Below are 22485 nucleotides of genomic sequence, written 5' to 3'. Positions count from 1 at the left end.
CTCTTTTAAAAGCACGAAATATCCCATGCAATAGACAGGATATGGGTCGAGTTATAAACACCATCTATCTTTGGTAGCGTGTCTTGTACTCAGTCACGATCGTTTTCATGTTTTGTCTAAAAATCTGAATTTGTAGTTCACGTTTTCCGTGATTTTTTTTCTTCCGCTCACGATAAAATCACATTATATCTTAGGTCAAAGGCTCTGCAACAAATGATGTGAAAACAATTTTTCGTCATATTTAAAGGAAAGGAATCCGTGTTAGTTTTGTAGCAAGTGCTTTTGTGATGAGAACATTACAGTATGTGACTGTAGGAGTTATATTAGTGATTTGTGGAAGAAACTAAAACCCACGCTTTCCTGCGTGACTCATATAATCGCGCGGCACATCAAAGGGAAGGCGAAAGTGATATATTTGAAACGCATACCGTCACGGGTCGCCACAGGAAAGATAACCTGTTAAATTGCTGTCATCACTGCGAACTATTCTTTTCTTTAGCTAGCCACACGACAAGCTGTGTGCAATCTCCAGATCTCAGATCGCATTTGTTTTCAACTCACAAAGATCTCCACGCGAACCTAATAGCAGTCATTTAAAAGGCCCTGTTCCCCGTACATTTCGAAAGCGCACGAGGAGCGTGCACATTCGCTTGCACGTGAATTCACGTTTTCGATTTACATAATTGTTTGTTTCGTTAGAAAGCGAAACAACGAGAAACTCGCACATGGATTCAGTTATTTATCCGGGAACAGAGACGCTGTGGCCAAACAACGTCGGCAGTCGACCTGAGCCTTCCTTCATCGATCTCAGCTCGCAAAACGAACTTTACCAGCGAAATGTGTTCGATCGCCGGAGGTCATCGCTCACTGTGAGTCAGAGCGGGAGATGTAGTCAGGGTAAGCACAAAGTTGGTTTTAATATTTTATCGTGTACAGCAATCGTTAATCTCCTTTGAAAATGGCGTAGAGTATCGACAGATCAAACCTGCACTCACATAGCCAGCGTAGCTTGGCGTTCTAGTCAGTCGCGCGCGATTTCGCGCTCTCCCCGACTGACTAGAACGCCAAGCTACGCTGGCTAGCACTCACACTATCATTTTTTTTGCGCTATCACTTTTGTATAGTGCCGATATTTCTTTGGACTTGAAATTTTTCCGAATTTGGGAACAAAATAGACAATCTGCTTGTATAAATTGAGCAATAATGAACGCAGAAATTTTATTTACTGTATTTTTTGAAATATTTGTATAGAAGAGATTGGTTATGATATAAAGCATTATATTACAAACAGCAGTCAAAACATAAGGGTTTGTTTGAGAAATGCGATATAAATATGAGGGTTTGTATTGGAATGGGAGTTGGGGGCTTAGCACAATAGAAGATTTATAATCAAAGCTTTAGGCACTTCTGAATCTATGGTGCTTTGCACTTCCCTAGCATTCTCGACCATTCTCGTGGGCCGTAAGAAGTTTGGTATTTACACAAGAACAATTGAAACCTGGGAGCTTATTAGAGACCAAGTCCGGAATCTATAGAGCGTAGAAATTAAAAGACAAGACATTTTTATTTTTCTATTTAAACGAATAAACAAGAAATAAAATTGCTTCACTTATCCTAGGAGTGCTCAATGCAAAAATATATGCAGAGCAAAATACGAATAAGAAGGAAAGTATTACTAGTTACTCGAGTTTCACGCTCAAGGCGATCATCAGACTGATGATCATCTGTCTGATGATCGCCTTGAGCGTGAAACTCGAGTAACTAGTAAACTTTCCTTCTTATTCGTATTTTTCTATTTATATATCTTCCATATTTTCTAACTCCTATCCTACCATTTTCATTATTTATTTTCATTATTTCAAAATCATTTCATATATTTCGAAATAAAAAGTTCGCACTGCGTGAGACTGGGGCACCTGAGATTGCAGTGCAGATAAAGATCAAGAATGATATCAGTTCTTTCACTATCAGATAGTCCAAACGTCAAAATATATATGCCCGACGTTACTAATCGAACCAAATCGAACGTTCGATTAATCGAACTTACTCGAACTGAATCGAACTGTAATCACGCGATTAGGTTCGATTAAGTTCGGTAATCGAACAGAATCGAACTCTCACAAAAAATTTTGAGTAATCGAACTAAATCGAACGTTCGATTAAGTTCGATTAGGCTCGATTAAGTTCGACTGGGTTCGATTTGAAAATCATGGAAAATGGATGTTGATTAAAAAACAACGGTCGTAAAATCACGGTCTAATTACATTTGGCTGCAAATGGCGGTATGTTCCCAATAAACGGGTGTGAATACGAGTGTCACAGGCGCGGTTGTTTAGCCCAGAACAACGAATAAATAAACAGAAAGGAAATTGATGTCAATTTTATTACTGTTTGTCGCTTATTTCTTCACATTCTTTCAACGTGTTTTGTACTCCAATTTGATTCAAGGCTCTCGATAGGTTTCTGGCTTTAGTTCTCGTCATCTGCAAGGCGAGTCTTCGCAGTAATCTCCCACGCGTGCTTTCCGACGAAATCGCCAGCTACGCAGACTACTTGGGACTCCATAGGTTGATAACATGAAATAGAACTAGAGTGAAGGAGGATTTATTTTCTATTGTCTGTTGAACTTTGCGTTTCGGGTTTTTTTTGCCGAGTCCATAAATAAAAATTATTCATTTATTACTGTTACTTAGACAGACTGTTCATTATCTGGTTGTATGAGGGTGAATTTAAGATTTGTCTTTTGTGTTCGATTAAGTTCGATTTGGTTCGATTAGTTCGGAAATCGAACGGAATCGAACTCTCTCACACAAAGTTTTGGGTTCGATTCTGTTCGATTATCGAACTAATCGAACCGAATCGTTCGATTAAGTTCGATTCAGTTCGATCAAGTTCGATTACCGAACTGTTCGATTAGTAACGTCGGGATATATGGCAGCACGAAACAGAACAGACACATTCTTATTTGCTTCGCAGACGTTTCTTAGTAAAAGCGGTGCAAAATTTGTCAAGACCACTTTTATTTCGTTACTCGTCCCCGCACAGAGCAGAGCCCAGGGGATGACCTTTTCTTATTTTCTTCGGAAATACTATAGTGTCTCCAAATGGATAAAGCGGTCATATTTAGTGTCACACACAATGTCAGAAAGTATGAAAAATTTTACACGCGTTCCCTGAATGTCAGACCGTTTTAATCCCGCGTTTTGACTTTCGTGCTGAAAATCACTCGGAAAGCTCTTCGGCTTCATTAAGAGTTCCTTATCGCGGCAATCGCAGATTTTTTCTTTCTCGTTTTTGCTTAGCGCGCAATGAAAGAAAAGTATATAAAGAAAGAAAATCAAACAAAGTAGCAGTTAGTGATACTTGAAGACCTTGAAACTTTGCTCCAATTCGCGCGCTCTGCCTGGTTCTCTGATTGAAGTGGCGTCGTTTTAGGAAAAGGGAATTGGACGTTTCAGGTATTATTATTTTTTTGTTGTGCCATGCGTGATCATGTACATGCTGTCGTGTGAACTTTGCGGTACACCGGCTTTAAAAAACATGCGCTTTTTGGTTCGCTTCATACCGCCGGGCGCGTGGCTTCGCGCGCGGGAGCCGAGATGATAAAAGCGACAAATTGAAGCTATCTTTCTTGACTCCCTTTCCTTTACAGATCAGTTGCGCGCGATCAGAAAAGAAGACCCTCTTTTTTGTACAGACTCTTTGTTCCAACTGATTTCAAGACGCAAATTTTCATTTCTATTTTCCTCAGACCCTCCTCAAGGCCCTGATATCTAATTTCATATTGAAATTTTTAGGAAAAGTTTACAATAGTTGTCGAAAATGAAAGAAAATCTTATCAAAAGTGTTTTTTTTTTAGTTTCTAGTGGGAAGGTCTGTAGTTATTTTTCTAGGCTTCTGACTCATGTGAGCTGTTTCTTTTTCGCTTAACTTTTTTTTTGCTATTTTGTTTTCCATCGTGGATAAAATTAAATTCCCGCTCACGTATAGAAAGGTAAAACAAAATTTTCGAGTTTATAATTATTTTTTTGTAAACAGTCATATTTGTAGAAAATTATACCGGAAACATGAAGTGGTTTATCTATACTACCCGGTTGTTGCATATAGATAGCTTGAAGACTCAAAACTGGCCAATTGTGGTAGGCGTTCGCCAGAGCGTTTTCTGTTGACGACAAAAATCGGGTGTAAAATATACCTGCTCGGATTGTTTGTTTTCAAGCACTTTTGTCAAGCTTCTAACTCTACCTGCCAGCGATGACATCAGTATTTTGTTGAAGTATATATTCAATTTTAAGCTTCGGGTGTTTCGCTGTAATAATCAGGTAATGTATATATTTGTGTCGTTTTATATTAGTTGAAGTTTGTAGCACCGACAAACAATGGTCACCTTGTCGTTCTATCTTTCCCACGGTAACTGTGTAAAGCCAGGAAATGTTCTTTGGTACCGACTCATTGCGTTGGTCACGTCTTGGTCGCTAACATAATTACTGTCCTATTAAGCGGCCAGTTACTAAAGTCCCGAAACTATTGTCAGAATTTTATAATACTGTTAATAAAACCCCTTTCAAGGGGCCACCTCTATTAAGCGGCCGCGTCCACCTTTCCGAAAGGCTGCCGCCCCAATGAGCGTTCTTCTATTGTTTTTAGCGGCCTCTAGAATGTAATATATGATGTTTGGATTTATTTTCAACAAGCTCGGACAGTGACGGCTGATAACATCATTCAAACACAGGTTTATTGTCGTCTTCATTTGGTTCCGTTATTCCTTTTCAAGTTCATAATGTATTGAAATAACGCGACCTTTGTAAAAGGCCTCATTTCCCTGAGGGTGGCCGCTAAATAGGGGTTTTACAGTATTTCCTGTTTTTAAACCACTATAAGCAACTTTTGTTGGTAATCCCGTTTATTTTACCAAACAACATATAAGCGATCTGATTATTTTAGTAATTTTAGTGAGTTCATTTGTAAAGCGAGTCGTTAGAACGTGAGCGTATGGATAAAAGATCTGTACTGCGGAACAAGTCGAATTAGCCTGCGAATAGAGCCGCCTCTCATTCGCTCCCGCTAGGCGGCTGCGGAATTGGTTTCTGCTACTATCGAACAATGGAGCCTTCTACAGTAAAATAAGAAGTTAGCTTACTTACTCAAGATATTTATTTTATCATAAAACAGTTATTGTTTTTTGCTGGTGATAAAATTTATTAGGATCACGGTCAGTTAAATTTCAACCCAATACGATCCAAAATGACTTGTTCAGTTATTAAAATCGCCGGGTGGATAACAAACTTACTTGTAAAATTCTGTGAAACTCAGCAGTGACGTAAAACAAAGAACGAACCGTAGACAACAAAGAACCTTGAAACAATACAGAGCAGGAAAACAATAGTTCCAAAACAAAGCGAGATCGAGATTTCACAAGTTTTAACACCAAGGGAAATTCCGGAATTTCCGTCTGTTGTTTCGGCGAAAATTTGCGGTTCGGTGGAAAACGCGGAGTGCGGAGTGTAGAAAATGTGGAGTGTGGAGAATGCGGAGTGTGGAAAACGCGGAGTGTGTAAAATGAGGAGTGTAGAAAATGCGGAGTGTGGAGAATGCGGAGTGTGGAAAACGTGGAGTGTGTAAAATGCGGAGTGTAGAAAATGTGGAGTGTGGAGAATGCGGAGTGTGGAAAACGTGGAGTGTGTAAAATGTGGAGTGTAGAAAATGAGGAGTGTGGAAAATGCGGAGTGCTCACTCCGCACTCCGCGTTTTCCACCGAACCAAAATTTGCTATTTTTGTCGCGGCGTGCCTGAATGAGGACCTCAGGTCGAGTGTTCCCAGGTTCGTGCGTTGGCCGGGATCGTTGTGTCGTGTTCTTTGCCCCTGTTGTTTAATAACATGTTGCTTAGCAACTTGTGTGACGAAAAAACCGCAGGCTCAGTAACTTCTCGGAGAAGTGATGTCGCCATCAACTGGCACTTGTTCCCCCGACTGAGCTAGAAAAGAGAATTTTCTTTCTTTATTCGGATCGATGGGAGCTTGGAGCTGAAATGTTCTAGGCGAGATACGTCGATGAATAAACATTCCGTGCCGAAGAATTAAAGAAATTCTAAGAATGTCACGGTCAAAGTGGAAAACTGATCTACTTTATTTTTTGAAGTGGCGATAAATTGGCATAAATAGATAAGAATGTATTTTTTAATTATTCTTTAAATAATGGGGAATCGGAACTCGGAAGTGGACGGTTATTGGGAAAAACTGCTAGAAAAGCACGAGGCATTTTAGAAAAATTAATTTTCTTTCAAGTTTATATGAAACCATTGCATGCGGGTGTATAGTATTAAACCAGACATGTACCATTTCACGTGTCCTTCATTTTTGTCGCCGTTACGCCGTTTCTATGAGTGACTTAAGGCATAAAGCTGAATAATTGTATCATACAGGCCATGTGCAATTTAACCACAAAAAGCTCTTTCTCCCAATTTCACGTTAATTTCATTTTTGTCAACGCTGTTAGTTTCTATGGGTTACTAAAGGCGTAGAGCTGAATGACTACCTTGCTGGACAAAGACCATTCACTACCAGAGCACGTGGAGATTACAAAAGACATTGTGCATGCTTTGATGAGCACCCACAAAAGAGCAAACAATTCCACAACCTGTACCAATATCTGTCACTTAGCTTTGTTAAGACCGCACAGCACAGCTAAATACACTGAGCAATATAAATCTTCTTTCGCAGGCTAAGTGATTTTAAATCGCTATTACGTGGTAAAACTACCTCCTAGTTGTTTGAAAATGCTACAAAAATCGGAATTAAGCGCCCGCAAAGAACAGTCTTTTTTCCCACATGAATATTTCTGGAAAAGACCGGAAACGGATCTGACATTTTTCATACCTTCACGTATTTCGGCGGGGATAGGTTTGTATTCCGGATGTTATGTTAAATCTGTGGTAATTCTAAAGAATTTTGAGTGGGCGATTTCCGTTCCAGCTCCGACGGTAGTTTATAAAAGAGCTTTGTCAAGCTTTAGTACAGGGGGCAATTTTCATTTGTTTGTGATACTCTTCAACGAAGGAAAATTTTCTAGGGATGTAAACAACTCTTCCGAGATCTAAAGCAGCACAGCGAATTGTTCCTTTAATGTTACCTACGGCACCGTTCCGGTAAACCTTATTTAGTTCCGGTAAACTTTATTTAGTGTAGAAGCTTTCAAAGGGTCTATGTCGCGGGGATTTCGCAGATTTTTGGTCTAATAGTGTTAGCAACTTAACCCATGAAAAACATTGTCTTTGAATATTTAATTGAAGATGTAACCTTTATTTGGGGGTAGAAATCAAACTTCGGCTATAAATATTGATTTTTTTTTAAGCCACGCGGAAACAACTTAAAAACGTTGGCTAACGTTTTCAAATTGCAATCCATTTCCATCCGAACCATCCGCAGCCAAACGCGCTTTTTAACAGTTTTAGTCCTCTAAAATAGCAATTGTTCATGAAAATGAACCAATATTTTTAAGTTCCCTACGACACAAATATAGATTTTGGCCGTTCAAAAATCTGTTAAATCCGTGACATACATGTAGTCCCTTCAAGGGAAATAACGAACTAAGTTCCTACGGTTTCTTTTGTACCAGTTTGCGTATTCGCTTCTGCTAACCGTTAACCGGTAACCGTTAACCGTAAACTGCCCTAAATTTTAGTCTCAACCCGTTAACGAGGACAATGAATTTTACAATCGGCCGTCATCTTAAGAATTGTTATAATGCGAGTCGTTTTAAATGTACTGTCTTCGATATAAATCTAAGCGCCTCTATTTAAAATATGTTGTTACGAAAAGGTAATCAGTTTATGGCCTTAGTTATTCTACTCTCGACTGATTTAAGACATCGATCCTTTGACAGCTTTGTGTTAGATTTGAGAATGTATTTTAATTCGTCAAGCATGGTTTCTTTTCAGTTATCTGAGTGTAGAAATCGTGTTGCAAAATACTATATTCGCACAAATGAATTTGTGTCATACATTTATGTTGTTGGTAAAGTTTTAAATTGGTTTTGACAAAAGTTATCGAAATTTATGTACTTACGGGAGACTATGACGACTTGCGTGACGTTTTTTAACAAGAGGCTATATCGAGATACATTTGTATTTACATATTTCGCCTAGAAAGTTTCTTAGAAAGTAACCGAACTTTGTAGAACATTCTGGATCGCATTACATGACCGTTGCACTTTTTTCTAGAAGGTTCTAGATTTCGTGACTCAGCAAAATATATCTATTTATAGAACAGTGATGCAATTTCGCCTACGTCATAATCTATTTTAAGAATCGGCTAGACTATATAACCGGCCACCAGACCCATAAGTTCAAGTTTAGATCGACGCGTAACAGAAAAACGATTGTGAACGTTTAAGATCCTCGGATCGGACTGAAAGACAAAAAGTAGGAATTCCGTGTTTATTCGTGTAATATGTTGCTTTTAATGATGTGTTATCCTACGAAACCTCAGTATGAATACAATTTTAAAAGAATCAAAACAATTTAATAGGCGACCGTCAACAAAAATAAAGGCCTGAAACTTGGACGTCGACCAAACCTTGCTTATAGTCCCTAGGCCTTTCTCTGTATTTTGCCGCGCTCAATCCGTAAAGACACTAATCCGTCTTTTTCCCCTTTCTTTTCACTATTTTTTACCATATTTTGTTTTGTTTTCAGAACCACAACAAAGCACATCATCTAGAGGAGAGATGAATTTCAATCAAGTTCCAGTTGTGGACAATTCATTTTCATTGCCCCGAAATGTTTTCGAGAGGGCTCTGGCGTCTCAGACACGTGTTTCAATTACAGCTCCTTCTTCGGCCGGATTCTCGAGTCCTTTTATGAATGATTCTTCAGCTCCTCCCATCACTTATGGTCAACAACAGAGGCGGCGTTCTTCCGGTGATTACGTCACCGAGTTTACCGGAAGTGAAGCTAAGCGACCTCGCTTATCTCCCCCTACCACTGAGCGAGACTTCAAAAGGCTTCAACGAGAACAAATGAAGTTACAGATCCTGCGACGACTTGACCATACCAAAGATAACATTTTGAAGCTGCTTAAGTTGCAGCATATGCAAGAACTCGTTCATTATTATGAAAAAGACCCACGCTCCGATCAAGCTAACAGTTCCGGTAGCTTTCAAAGAAGAGAAGCCCAGTACCATTCTCGACAGGGTTCAGCCTATGAGAGACAAAATGGGACCCCGAATTTGGCTTGTGTACAAAATGATCCTAGATCAGTTCCTGCTTTTCCGAAACGAAACGTTTCTGTTCCATACACGGCAATACGAGGGCCATCCCACATTTCCTCAACATCTCAAAGTCTCCGACGCGTACCTGGAATCAACATCATCGAAGACGGAGTTCAGTCCAATGCGCAAAGGACGAGTAGTTATTCTTACAAGTCTTCCGATTCTGTTGGACTGGCGTGGGACCACAAGGCACTGCCCAAAATTGTAGCTGTTCACTCCGTGATAAGAGACAAAAGTGGAAAAACCGCGATCCCCGTAAGTCGTAGTCTTCTCGGGGCTGCCGTAGCAGCGCAGATGAAACGTTCTTACGACGTTGGAAATCCGCACGAGAAAAGTGAAGTTCGGCAAAACCAACCGCAGTCACCAGGCTCAAGCAAGGTCGTGATTGATTGTGAAGACGATGAAGTAGTCTTGACAAAAGTTCTTCCTGGAAGATCTCGCCGCTCGCTCAGCACAGAACGGAAACGTGTGGAGACAAACGTAACAAAACCCAATGAAAGTGCGGCAAACGAAAGAGAGCGTTCACCAAATAGAAATCAAGTCAACAGGCAAAGTTTTGCTCAATTGTCCTCAATACAAATCATCCAAGACATGCTGAAACTTCGGGACTAAGTGAAAGTCCAGCAAATGCTGAACATTCCGGACATTTTATTCATCCGGGACATGTTGAACCTTCAGGGCATACTGATCATACGGGACATGTCGATTGTACTAGTTCTGGTGATTCGAAATTAGTGGAGAAAATGGATTTGACAAATGACAATGCTACTACTGATTACACAGTGACCAGTGATGTGCTTGCAACTAGTGTTTCTCAAACAGGCACTGCCAATAGCGAAAGTCATGTACATCCGGAAGACCTTCAAAATCGGAACCGTGCTGACTCAGCCGAATATTTGGGCGGCCCCCCTCCGTACCTTCCAGTTCTCAACAGTTCTGAAATGGCTGAGCTGGAGAAGGAGAGAACATCGCCGCCTGCAGAGTCAGGGAAACGTCGAGGCAGTAATCCCACTTCACCCAAGCTCACGAGGACCATTCCGGAAATCAGCGAGAAAATCATGGAGACGAGAGACAGAATCAAGAATGAGACCATAGAGTGGAAGAAAAAGATACTTTACAGGCTGGAGAAACAATTAATGAAGAAACTAAGGCGAACAGAGAGTGTGACGGGAGAAAAATCTGAGATCGAAGACTTGCGGGGAAAAGACTCGAAAAAGAGAAATAAGAGCAGAAGTACTAGCTTCGACAGGAGAAGCAGTGGAGCGGAAAGCGTGACGGATAGCGTCAACGATAGCGTGACGGATAGCGTGACAGACGATGATAATGATACTACGCTTGAAAGGTCGGAAAATCTTTCACAAGAATCTGAACATTTAGAGGAATCAGGCGATAAACTTCAAGAATGCTCGCAAAAGGATACAGAAGACGATGATCCCACGATGGAAGGAAAAGACAATTGTTTTGACGTGTTCGCTGAGAAATGCAAAGAAAACGAGGACGATGAAATACCAAGCGCCGGGGAGGAAAGAACTGAACACTGTGAACATTCCACACAAGTAATCAAAGAAGAAAATGTAGAGAAACGTTCAAAGGAACTTTGCAATGAGTTCGAAGAGCCATTGAACGTAGACAAAGAGGAAAGAATCGTTAACTCGGTCGAAAACACAAACAACGTGGATTGCGCGACAATCGAACATTGCCAAGAAACTGCATTCTCCGGCAAGGCAGAAAAAAGAACTGAAAGCGAAACCTCTGACAGAGTAAGCGCAAACGTTTTCCAATGCGGTCAAACTGAAAAGCACGTTAGCACTGAATTATCTGATAGCACTCACGAGAAGTCGCCACAAGGCTTACAATGTAATGATGACAACAAAGAATGGGTGACGTTTGCTAGTAACGCAAGTGAAAAGCCTCAAGTGAGAATTGAAAATCTATTTGAGGCATTTTCGTCTGGAATCCAGGCCTCGCCCAGCTTGAAGGATGACAAACTTCTGTTACCCGAGACCTCTGAAGAATCTTCTCTTATTGTGAATCAAGAAAAAACTTCCACTCCCACCGAAACGAAGAAACAAGATAAATCTGCTGAAACAAAGCCAGTTAAAAAGAATGTCAAGATCTTTACGAATTTGAGCTCCCTGAGAAAAAGACTTGAAACTTGCAGCAAAGAGGTATTAAAAAAGAAAACAGAGACTGATGGTTTTGACAGAAATATCTGGACAGTATTACGAAGAGACGGTATATTCTAACATTGCTCTATCTTTTTTCACAGTTTTTATGCTTGTATTATCTAGAGGTTTAACTCTATTTTAATACCAGTTTCTGTGTAATTTGATGAAATGGCGTGACCTAGCCCAGAGCGTTGTTCATTGCCGGGGGCTGTGGGGGGGGGGGGGGGGGGGTGATGTTGGGCAATTACTAAAAACCTCTTGCATAAGAAAAAAAAAACCGTCCAAGTAAGAACGGGGAAAAAAATTCAAGCAAGCCCCACCCGCTAAAGGTGGCTGGAGCAAAAAAACAAACAACAAACAAATTGCAGAGGGTTATGCTGGTAAAATACTTGCAAGTACCAATGCTTAAAGAAATTCTTTCTTAGAAAAATTGCCCACCCTTACCCACCCCCTCAAAAAATAATGGTCCGTACCATAGAGGTTCATTCTATTTGTATGTCACACATTCTTTTAAAAAAACGTGACCCGAGCCTCTTTTGAGGCTTCCAATAGTTTTTTCATGCTTCATTCTTGCCACTTTTTCCACAATTAGGTTGATTAAGAAACCTATGATGTCGATTTTTTACTGGACATTTGTTGTTCGTTCGTAATTGCGTCATTCAACCGTAACTTACAAATTCTCCTTGCTGGCTTCCATGCATTTGTTACAGTGCTAATTAGGAGAATTCGATTGTAGATCAAGACAAAGTTGTCAGTGATCATTCACTTTATTCCTATAGTCTGCAGTAAGGCTTTACATTGATGTTTTGAGGAAAAGCAGGGAAAAAATTTAACAAACCCAACACCCCAAAAGAGTTAATTTGTTCACTCTAGGACTGACATCTTCTAGTCAGTGAATATGAAATATTTAGTTTAGGGTATTAGTTATAAGTATATGCTCAAACAGTGGATAGCATTTTTCGCGCGCGCTGATTGGCTACTTAAACCTCCGGATATCCTTTGCTACTTCACCTCCGAGCAACTTGCGCGCGAGAACTGTACTCGTTTACGGAATTAACTAGTCCAAAGCTATATTATCTCACTGTTTGATTATATACTAAAACAACTATTCACCTCAGTGTTGGTGGCTAGTGGTGGAGGTGGACTAGCCACCTCCATTATGGTGAATAGTTGTTATTATTTACGATGTTCATGTTGAAAGAAGTTCCTTTTTCAAGTGGACATAATGTTTGTGTAAATAAGAGACTTCGTTTTGTTGTACTAAAATATTTTCAGTGAAAGATTTATTCCAACCCCGAAAATAAGTAACAAATAGCGACGAACAATTTTTTTTAAGTTTTACATTGTAAAAATAGCTTTTTTATCTCCGTTTGAATGCATCGATAAAGAAAAGAACTTTATTTCTCGGATAATTTAAGCAATAAATGCCTTTTTTCAACTATTGTTTCATTTATTTTTTTCGTTTAATCCAGATTATGATTTGGATCATTTCTTCACTTTAATCCAGATAATAAAACCTGTGGAATTTATAAAACTCTACAGGGTCTTAAAACAGGAAATTAACTGCTCCTTATTTTGGGGGGGGGCATGTAATCAAACCGGTGAATTATCGAGTCAAGGTCTTCTCCACCAAATTAAAAAAAAAAAGAAAATTGGTAAGCACGCCCGTGAAGATCTTTCGATAAGTGTGATGACAGGGATTTGTGAGGTTTTGTTGTTTATTAAATAACACATCGAGAAAGGCAAAAGGAGGTTTACTTCCTTCCACAAAGTGAAATACATATTTGGGTGTTGGCTCTTAATTAAATAAAAGAATTAGGTCGGTATCCTTTGGAAGGCTTGTTTGTTCCAGCCACATCGATCTTATCATGGTGTCCCATAAAAAGATGGCAAAAACAGGGGCTTAAGGGGAGCCCAAGGCTGCACCATCAACTACTGATCTTAGAATGTGCCTTAAAACAAGAAATGGGTTTTCGGCAGTCGCAAAAGAGAAACATATTTTTTATTTAAAATAGGATAAGAATATGTATTCTTATATGCTTGTTTTTAGGAGGTGCTTTCCTAAAGTTTACGAGGTGCTTTCTAAAAGCTTACGTATAGTTTGGTTCAAAGAGTATACCGCCGGGTTTACACAAAAAAATTTTATGTGACAATTTTTATGTGACAAACATATTTGATCGTGTAGTTCAAAGTTTAGAGCGCCAGTAATGACCTTGGACAGCCTGAGATATACGCACAGAAATACGCGCGCACAATGCTCAGTGGGCGAGTTTGGGAGATTGGGGACCACATTTGCTGACGCAATATTCGCCACATTTTATTATGAGTCGTCACACGAGCAATTTTCCTATGCGACAACGTTTGTTTGTCATGTAAAAGCTCACACGCCAGCTTTCAACAAATATATTTGCCACATAAAAATTAACCAATTTTTCTCATCTACACGAGCAAATAAAAGTTGTCACATAAAAAGTGCCACAAAAAATTGCTCTTGTAAACTCGCCTTATCGTCAATGATTCGTCGGGCATTCAATGGTTCATTACAATATCCAAGTCCGCTATTATTATTGCGCTGATTACTATTAAAAAAAGGGGCGATGCTGTCACCAGCAAATATCATCTGAAACAAGTTTGAATAATATTTCTGAAAGGAATACAACTTTGCCGAAAATCTGAAAAAATGCAATGCAACAAACTAACAATATTTTCCTCTTATTAACGTATTCCTTACCTAAGACCAGCGCCTAACGATTCCAAAATCTATTTATCTGTCTTAGCATGACTTTGAAGACACGAGGATCGCTGCAGTTTTCACAATAATCTTCTTTATTTACAATTTATGTATTTTATACATTTACTAGTTTGCCACTAAATCAAGATAAGTTTGACGTGTTGATCAGACCTGAGAGGTGTATCTGTGCCACAAAGTGGTCAGTCTGGTTGTACAAGTCCCTTTTACAGTTTACCACGACCACGCATGCATGTGGGCAGATTCAAAAACCTCGGGAAAACCCCAGGGGGGGGGGGGGGGTTCTCCGGCTTGTAAATGACAGGGATGATCGAATGGAGGCAAAACTTTGGACCCAAAAAATCCCTTAGTCTTCCGACATTACCCAAAAAAATCCCTGGACAAAAAAAAAATCCCCCAAAAAATCCCTTGTCAAATTACCTCTAAATTGCCAGGAGGGGCAATAACATAACACAAAGAACGCTCGTTTTGTTTATTCATCATACCATAAATACGCCAAGGCCCTTTAGTTCGCTTTTAATACCCCAAAAATCACCTATCTAAATCAAGTCACCCAAAAAAATACTTGCCAAATTTTCCAACCCCAAAAAAATCCCGGAATCGAAATTTCAAACCCAAAAAAATCCTTCGATCATCCCCGTCATTAACAAGCCGGAGTATCCCCCCCTAGGGGGAAAACTGATGTATATACTGAAACGCAGCATACACATTTCTCGTAAAATCTATATCACTCGAATTATTCTACTGGCAAGTTCTTCCAACACAATAAAGTTAACATTTTAGAAATAAGATTTTGCCGGACACCAGGTTCACATGTAAAAAATAATATCGGTCAATTCTCTAAATGTCTAAATGACAGGTATATCAAGGCATGCTACGGAAAACCGACCACTCTTACTTAGCGCGAGCTTTGCTTGAATTCCCGTGTGGTAATACAAGATCATTAAAACAAACAACTGTGTTGGATAAATCTGGCCACGATTGTGGCAGGTTTTCATAACAACAAATTTAACAGAATTACAACACAGCGATCTATGTAAAAGCGATTAATAAATAACTTCTAAAAAGTGGGGCGACAAAAATCCGCCACACTACTTAAACGAATACAACAGGTATAAAATAGAAGCAGAAATGAAATAGCAATGATAACCCGTTGGTAGGTGAAGGGGAAGGAGGAGGGTAAGATTTTACATTTTACATTTTACAGGAAGAGTAGCTTAAGAACTAGAAGTAATATAACCTCGAAACAACGCCCCTCAAATCTCATTGGTTAGATTTCAAGTACCTGATACAACCTTACCCAACGGATTATCATGTGAGTATCATGCTTTGACATAAATTACATTATGTCTGGGTCATAATGTCTGGTTTTACATTTTTCATAACCAAAACTTTCGATTCTTGGTATATACGTTATGTGTACTTTGAGATTTGTTTTACAAAAAAAGTGTAATTTAATAGACGAAACCGTGTCACCCAACAGCAAACATACTTTTTTGCACCCCGATTCTATGTGAGGCGAGGCTGTTTACCATGCTTGACCCAAAGTAAAGGGCCTGCATTATCTGCTTATGTAAAAAAAATTGAACCTATGTACAAAACATTTAATTTATATAAGACTCGTGAAATATTAATTTCCTGAATCTAATCCACAGTGACCCGGGTAAATTTGAAAACGCCGCGTAAAATGTTTTCCGTCCACATTAACCCGGGTAAGGGTAGCACTAAAATAACATAAAAAATACTAACAAACCAGTGGCCCTTTAAAATTATTTACAATAAAATATAAAAACGCTCATTGGTGAGCGTTTTTGAAAAGCTCCGTTTTCGGTGACCGAAAACGCCGTTTCAGTGTGGACGGTTGGCCTAACCGGAGAAAAAAGATGCGTTTTTCAAATTTACCCGGGTCAGTGTGGACGGGGCCTAAGAAGTAGAATATAAGCTCACCACATTTAACACATTTCAAGTTTGGATATCACCAGATGCTAAATCTTACAGTATCCACTTAATCATTAAGATCAGGCTTGAAAAATGTCATTCATTATATGCATCAGTTTATGAGGATTTAAAGTGCAAAAATTAATCGGAAATTGTACTCTTTATCTTCGCTCTTGAATTCCAAAATTCAACCTTTTCCTGAAAAAGTATCAATAATCGTTAAAAAGCTTAAAATCGGGCTGCAAGTTATCCTCCCAAATCCTGAAATAGCTTTTCATCCTTCAGATCTAGACGTTGCCAATAGCTTTTCCGTACATAAATCGACTCTCTCAGTCACAATGAGTAAATCAATCTGTTATTTCAAACCAAGGACTTGTACTTGGTTCCATGCAAAACAATCTCTTTGTCTGTGTGCTCCACTTTTTCTCTAGCACCCTGAAGAGACTTCTTGGATTTTTCTTCGCACTGTTCAATTGTACAGCACATGTAACGCAGAACGACGATAAAAAGAACCAAGCCAACGATACAAGCAAGAAGAACAAGACCATCCATGTTGGGATCAACTTGGTTTTTCTTGTAGTTTTCTTCCCAAGCCGTTTTCCCTTCTGGAACTACGATTCCCTGTACCTCTAGATCTCTGTTCGGCTTTCCTGTTGCTTCGGCGCTTTCTTCGACTTCTGTTAGCAGTTCATCTTCGGCTTTAACGGCTACTTCGTCTTGATTTTTATGCGTATTTTCATCGCTAGCTGCATTTGAAGCTATTACCATGAAGATCATTCCACAGAGGAGTAATTTTGAGGAAGCCATAAGTCTTGTATGTTAATTACACGAAATAAAAGCTGTGTAAGGTCGATAGGGTTATTATTTGGTTGTCGGTGTAATAACCGAAATTCTGTCAAGAGTCGTGAATATTTTATTCAATGTCTCATGGCTAAGATGTGTTTTGACAAAGAAAGTAAAATATGTCTCCTAAATTCCGACCCCAGGCGAGAAACGTAATTAACGTTAAATAGATACATACACTAAAATCGCTTTTTTCTTGTGCCCCAGGGCCAATAATATAATCAATATATAAAACTACCACTTAAAATGTCACGTATCGAAAGCTACACTATCTCGGGAACATGAAGATGTTATCTTGAAAAAATGGCCAAGACAGTTACGACGTTAATTCACCATTAATACAACTTATGGTATGAGTTTGAAACGAGTACTTGGAATATATGGCCGTTGATTCTTCGGACCTTCCCCGGTAATATTCGGACTTTTTCGGCAATGAAAATAATGAGTTTTGTGCATTTTTTCGATATCCCTAATGGACACCATCTTGAATCCAAGTCGGAAGTAGGGACCTGGGGTACAAGATTATTTTACTTCCGACTTTCCCAAAATAACTTACTGCCAGCCTTTATTTTGGGGTAAAGATTAAAAGAATGGAAACTTCCTGTGTGGTGAGTCTGTTATACATGGAGTCATTGAGGAAATAAATGTCAATCGGCCGATCTCGTTGACTTGATGAGAATGAGTTTGAGCATGGGAGCGAGGTTGATTTATCCTCTCACGGTATGGCTTGATATTCTATTCGTGTTTTTTTTTTTTTTTCAGTTCAGATCTGCAATTTTTCTGAACTTTTTTTTATTACCCTAACGTAACCAATGCCACTGAAAACTTTTGCATTTTACACGTGATTTTGCATATTGGTTTATTTGGGTAGTTGTTTTCGGGTCCGCCAGCAAAACGGAACTCGGAGAACAGAAACTGAAACTTCGTCTTAAATCCGAAGAATTTCCGAAGCTAGATCGGAATCACTCGTCAACAGATCACTAAAGCTCGCGGACTGTTTGTCTTTCCAGTGTTTGCTTTAGACGGGTCACCCGTTGTGTTTAAGACTGGTAAGGCGTCACGGTAGAATTGCTTGCCAGAAATTAACTGCCCATAAATCTATATCAGAACTGTAAAATTTACACAAGCTACTTGTGATTCAAATTTAAGCGTAATTTAGAACCTTTTTTGAAGAATTATTAAACTGAAGCTAGGTTTCCCAGCTTGATCTATCCCGGTGGCAAACAAAGAATAGATTGTATTATCAAAATGGAATTTGGTGTTTCATTCATTGACTCTACGTCATTGTCAATGTTTTGCTCCTTTTCAATATTAATGTAATGTTTACCGGGAGAAGAGGAAAAAACTTAAGTAAAAAACTGCAAAAGATTATTTCGCTTCATCTGTAAACCTTTCGATTTTTGTGTCATTTGGGAAAATAACAAGAGGATTTCACTCGTAAAGAACAAGGCCTGGAATTAGGGAATTAACTGGAAGAACCATGTTTACTCTTTGACGAAACAACTGGGATCTAAACCGTCGCAGTGTCATTTATTATCAGGATTCGTTTTCTTGGACTTTTTGGTTTGGTTTAGCACATAACTGGATAAAATAGAAGAAATATGGACAATTTAATATTTTACCTTACAACGACAGCTTTAGTGTTAGCCTTCTTGGCAACGTCACCCGCCAGAGGTAAGAAGACGAAGCGTTTGGAACTGTGCTTATAATTAATCTCGCTGTTAAATTTTAAGGCTATATTTTTCAGTTTTGCTTTAATTAAACTCCAAGTGGAAACGTTCGCTACACAAAAGAGTGAGTTCGGCTATATCGTGTCAAATATTGGCCTTCAAATAATTCGATTTTCCGCTCTTTAGTTAACAGGTTAAGGTCTGTTACATTATTATTTTACTTCGAGCCAAAGGAAGACAAATCGTTCGAACATAAAATAAGATATATTGTAGCCACAGTTTAAAATTCTACGGCTATCTTTATTCTAAGTAGCACGCTAATTTAAGAGAAATGAAGGATTGCCTTCTTGCTGATATTTTACAATGGAGTTTATAGAATTTACCTGTGAAAGTTTAATGACTACGATCTTCTGTCGTGTTTTGTTCTTCAGGAAGTGATTCGTTCTTTGGTCTTTATCGAGGTAAGTGGTTTAAAATCTTCCTAACTCACTTGGAAAGTTTGTTTTGGATGTTACTTTATACACGAAGTGGAAACTGACTTTTTTAAACAATCGTCCTTTTTGTATTTCATGTTAGCGACACGCTCCGGTCCTCCTCTCGCTATAAATCAAAATCCCGTATGTAAAAAAGCCCAGTTACTGCACAGTGACGTAGTGCAAAATGCTTCCTTGGAAGGCCAGCTGCACGCTGGGAATTTTACATTTCTTGGCGCTGTCAAGGATATGGAAGAATGCATGTCATTATGCTGCGCCAGCAAACGGTGTCAACTGGCGTACATGGATAAAGCCAAATGTTACGGCGTCAAGTGCTACAGCGAAGAACTGTGCAAAATAACTACCGGTATCCCAACAAATGACGTCAAGATATCGCTGATGGTTAGAAACGATATCAACAGAAAAGGTATGAAATAACAAGAACAGGAAGTTAAAGTAAGGTCCATTTTTGTTTCGACCTAATCTTCCCTTTTTGAAATAGCTGACCATATCACACTGTCCATGAGCAGAAGTCCATAATCATGTTATAGACTTGAACCTGCAGTGATACTTAAATATAGGTGTTCGACTGTGGGATAATGCTAAAACGGACTGAAAACTGATATCATAAGTTGAATAATGCTGTCAGTCTGCCGCATCAGTTATATGGGCAAAGTTTAAATGAGAATGTGTTGTTTATTTAGAAAATCGTGTTTGTTTGTTTTTTGTTGCTGAGTTAAGCGAAAGTGTACAATGATTGCCATGGTTGTTGTTTGTTCTACAGCTTATGTTACAGCTTACATTGTGGTGGTAGTAGTGGCGTTTGGGGCTGCTGTGTCCGGAACTGTATGGGCTGTCTTTATTTTTGTTAGAAAGTAAGTTATTTAGTTTAGATCCATTAAGAAATCTACTGTAATCCTTGTACACCCAAGAGGGCTAGAGTTCAAACTTGATAAAAATTAAACATTCAAGGTCAGCTAGCCCGAAGTATTTTAGGCTATTTTGTTTATTTTGATTAACATATAAACTCTAAGCTTCAAATCGGTAGAGAGCGACAGTATTTTAAAAGAGAAAATGACGGCTATACAAACAAATTTTCGAACAAACTGAGGTAAACTGGAAGAAAATCGAGTCGACATTTTTCACGTTTTCCCAGATGCAATTGGCTTTGTAGTACAAATGCTACATTTTAAGCAAAAGTTGAAATATGGTGTAAAGTATCCCTTTAAATGTTTCGACTCTGATACGCTGTCCCAAGTCTTCTACATATATCATTATTGAATTATACTATTCGTTATCCATCAGATATCGAGAGAATGGCGGAACGCATTCAAGCAAAGGCCAAGGTGACGAAGAAGAAGACATAAATGCTGAACCTAAGGTGGGCGTTTGCTTTAGTAACTCGTTTAGTTCCCTTAATAAAAAAATTCTGACTCTGCGTCTTTCATAGACCACTTTACCTCCTAGATAGAGCCCCCAACCACTCATTCCCCCCCCCCCCCCCGACAATAGTGCCCCTAGCCGATATTCCCTCAGGTAGTCCCGGCAACTTACCTTCCATTTGAATTTTTTGCTTTGCAACCTCGTTTAGGGAATGAAGTTCCTGCTATAGGAATTAAGTAATATCGCGTGACCATTGACATAAATAACTACTTCTTTTTACCCTTTATTCTTACAGGTTTATTAATTCGAGAAACACGACACAGGATAAACTTTGAAGCTAAAAGAGCGATTAGTGTTACTGAATGAAAAGACGCTCTCAAAAATAGACTTAAATTACCGTGGCAACGTGGAGCCGAGCAAGAAATGACATAACTTTTATAAGTTACATTATAACTACGAGCGACATATATAATGTTTAATGTGCGGCAAACACCCTACTGATTGGTTTAAATTCATCACGTGACGCGATAGTGTTCACCCACGGAGGACAATATGCCCTTCCGATAAAAATTCCCAGATGGATAGTGCCCGTCCGTGAATTTTTTTTTTGTAAACAAGCGGGCCTGTAGACAGAAAAACCCCACTAAATTCACTACATTTAGTGGGTTTATTGTCTGGTTTTGTTTCGTTTGTTTATTAAATTTCGTCTTTCAATTGAGTCTTTTATTTTTAATAGTAAAAACTCATTCACGATGTTCGTTTTTGAATGGTATGCGGAGGAAAATTTAGTGGTGAACAATAAAGACGGTCTGATAGTTGCCCCTTGGAAATTTGATGTTCTTAAAACTAGCATATTAGCATTCGAAGCTTCGCTTCTCGGGCTAATATTTGTTCTAAGAACAACAAATTTCCGCGGGGCAACTATCAGCCGATAGTTCCGAGACATAAACGCTCTATTGTTTAAATAGAAACCTCGAGCATGTTATGTTGCGACGAAATCGATTTTTGTAGAATCGAGTTGAGACCGCGATCTATAATCATTCTTCTTACCTGATATTATTTTCTTATTATGACATCACGTGAAATATACCCCCCCCCCCCCCCCCCCACCTAAACATCGGACAACTAGAAATCTATTTCAGTTAATTCATGGCTCGTGGAGAATTTTGCTCTTACATACATGTGCCCACGTTCTCAACATTCTACGCTGATCAGATGGCTGAAGCTTTGAAGTCAAGCTTATTTTAACATTTCTGGAAGATGGCTTTATAATGAGCCAAACAGTACACCTGTACGTTTTACATTTTTAAATATGGGTAACTGTGTAGAAACCAAACTAATTACCTCGGGTTTCATTCATAAAAGGGGATTCGTTGTTGAGGACAATTATTCAATTGTGTGTTGTATAGAATTTGCGCCTCTTAGTTAAGATAAACATGTAACGTTATTTGCTCTGATTTTTACCGACAAAAGACTACATTAGTTGTCATATATCACAAACGGAAATAAAGTTAAAGAATATTTTAAATACTTTGAGTTGTAATTTTTGTAATTTGAAGAAGGAATTTCGTTCTAAGAAAAGAAATTAATCAGGAGATTTATGGACCGAGGCTTTAACTTAACTTAAATTACCAGAAAAAGTAAAAGATTGGGATTCAGTAGTTCGCATTTAGCCAAATCAAGAGGGCACCCAGTTCCGAAACAATTCCAGTGCGCAGCCGTTTGGCCGTTTATTACCATGGCTGTTTATTATTTAAACCAAATTCATGCCGTTAGAAAGAACTAAGTTGTGGAATTCGTTCATAGGTACAGTAAGCCTGCCTAGCTGGCGGGTTTCGCGACCAAGTGCGAGTACCACAGAGACGAGCTGCGAAGCCGCGAGGGAATTGGGGAGGAATCAAGTTGAGATCCCGGCGGGAATTTCAATCGCAGCTGCGCCGCTAACGCCACGGGTTTCGCAGGCGATTTTTCTCGCGCCGTGCCAATCTCGCC

The 22485-nt window shown here is 39.0% G+C and overlaps 1 protein-coding gene and 1 pseudogene across 2 annotated transcripts; both read left to right on the top strand.

Moving 5' to 3' along the window:
* Positions 1-496: 496 nt before the first annotated feature.
* LOC144662446 (uncharacterized) lies at positions 497-11636 on the top strand (annotated as a pseudogene). Its single transcript, XR_013572448.1, has 2 exons — positions 497-897; positions 8695-11636. The product of XR_013572448.1 is annotated as an uncharacterized LOC144662446 (transcript).
* Positions 11637-18274: 6638 nt separating this feature from the next.
* On the top strand, positions 18275-22021 carry LOC144662688 (uncharacterized). The gene is made up of 6 exons (XM_078523546.1): positions 18275-18641; positions 19069-19098; positions 19214-19537; positions 19895-19985; positions 20416-20491; positions 20789-22021. Exons 1-6 carry the CDS (start codon positions 18569-18571, stop codon positions 20795-20797), a joined length of 603 nt encoding a protein of 200 aa, XP_078379672.1. The 5' UTR covers positions 18275-18568; the 3' UTR covers positions 20798-22021.
* Positions 22022-22485: the final 464 nt, after the last annotated feature.

This window comes from Oculina patagonica, chromosome 8 (assembly GCF_052425735.1).
Source record: "Oculina patagonica isolate OP01 chromosome 8, crgOcupat, whole genome shotgun sequence".
Taxonomy (NCBI): Eukaryota; Metazoa; Cnidaria; class Anthozoa; order Scleractinia; family Oculinidae; genus Oculina; species Oculina patagonica.
Note: the sequence above shows the minus strand (reverse complement) of the source record. Positions and strands in the feature narration are given on the sequence as shown.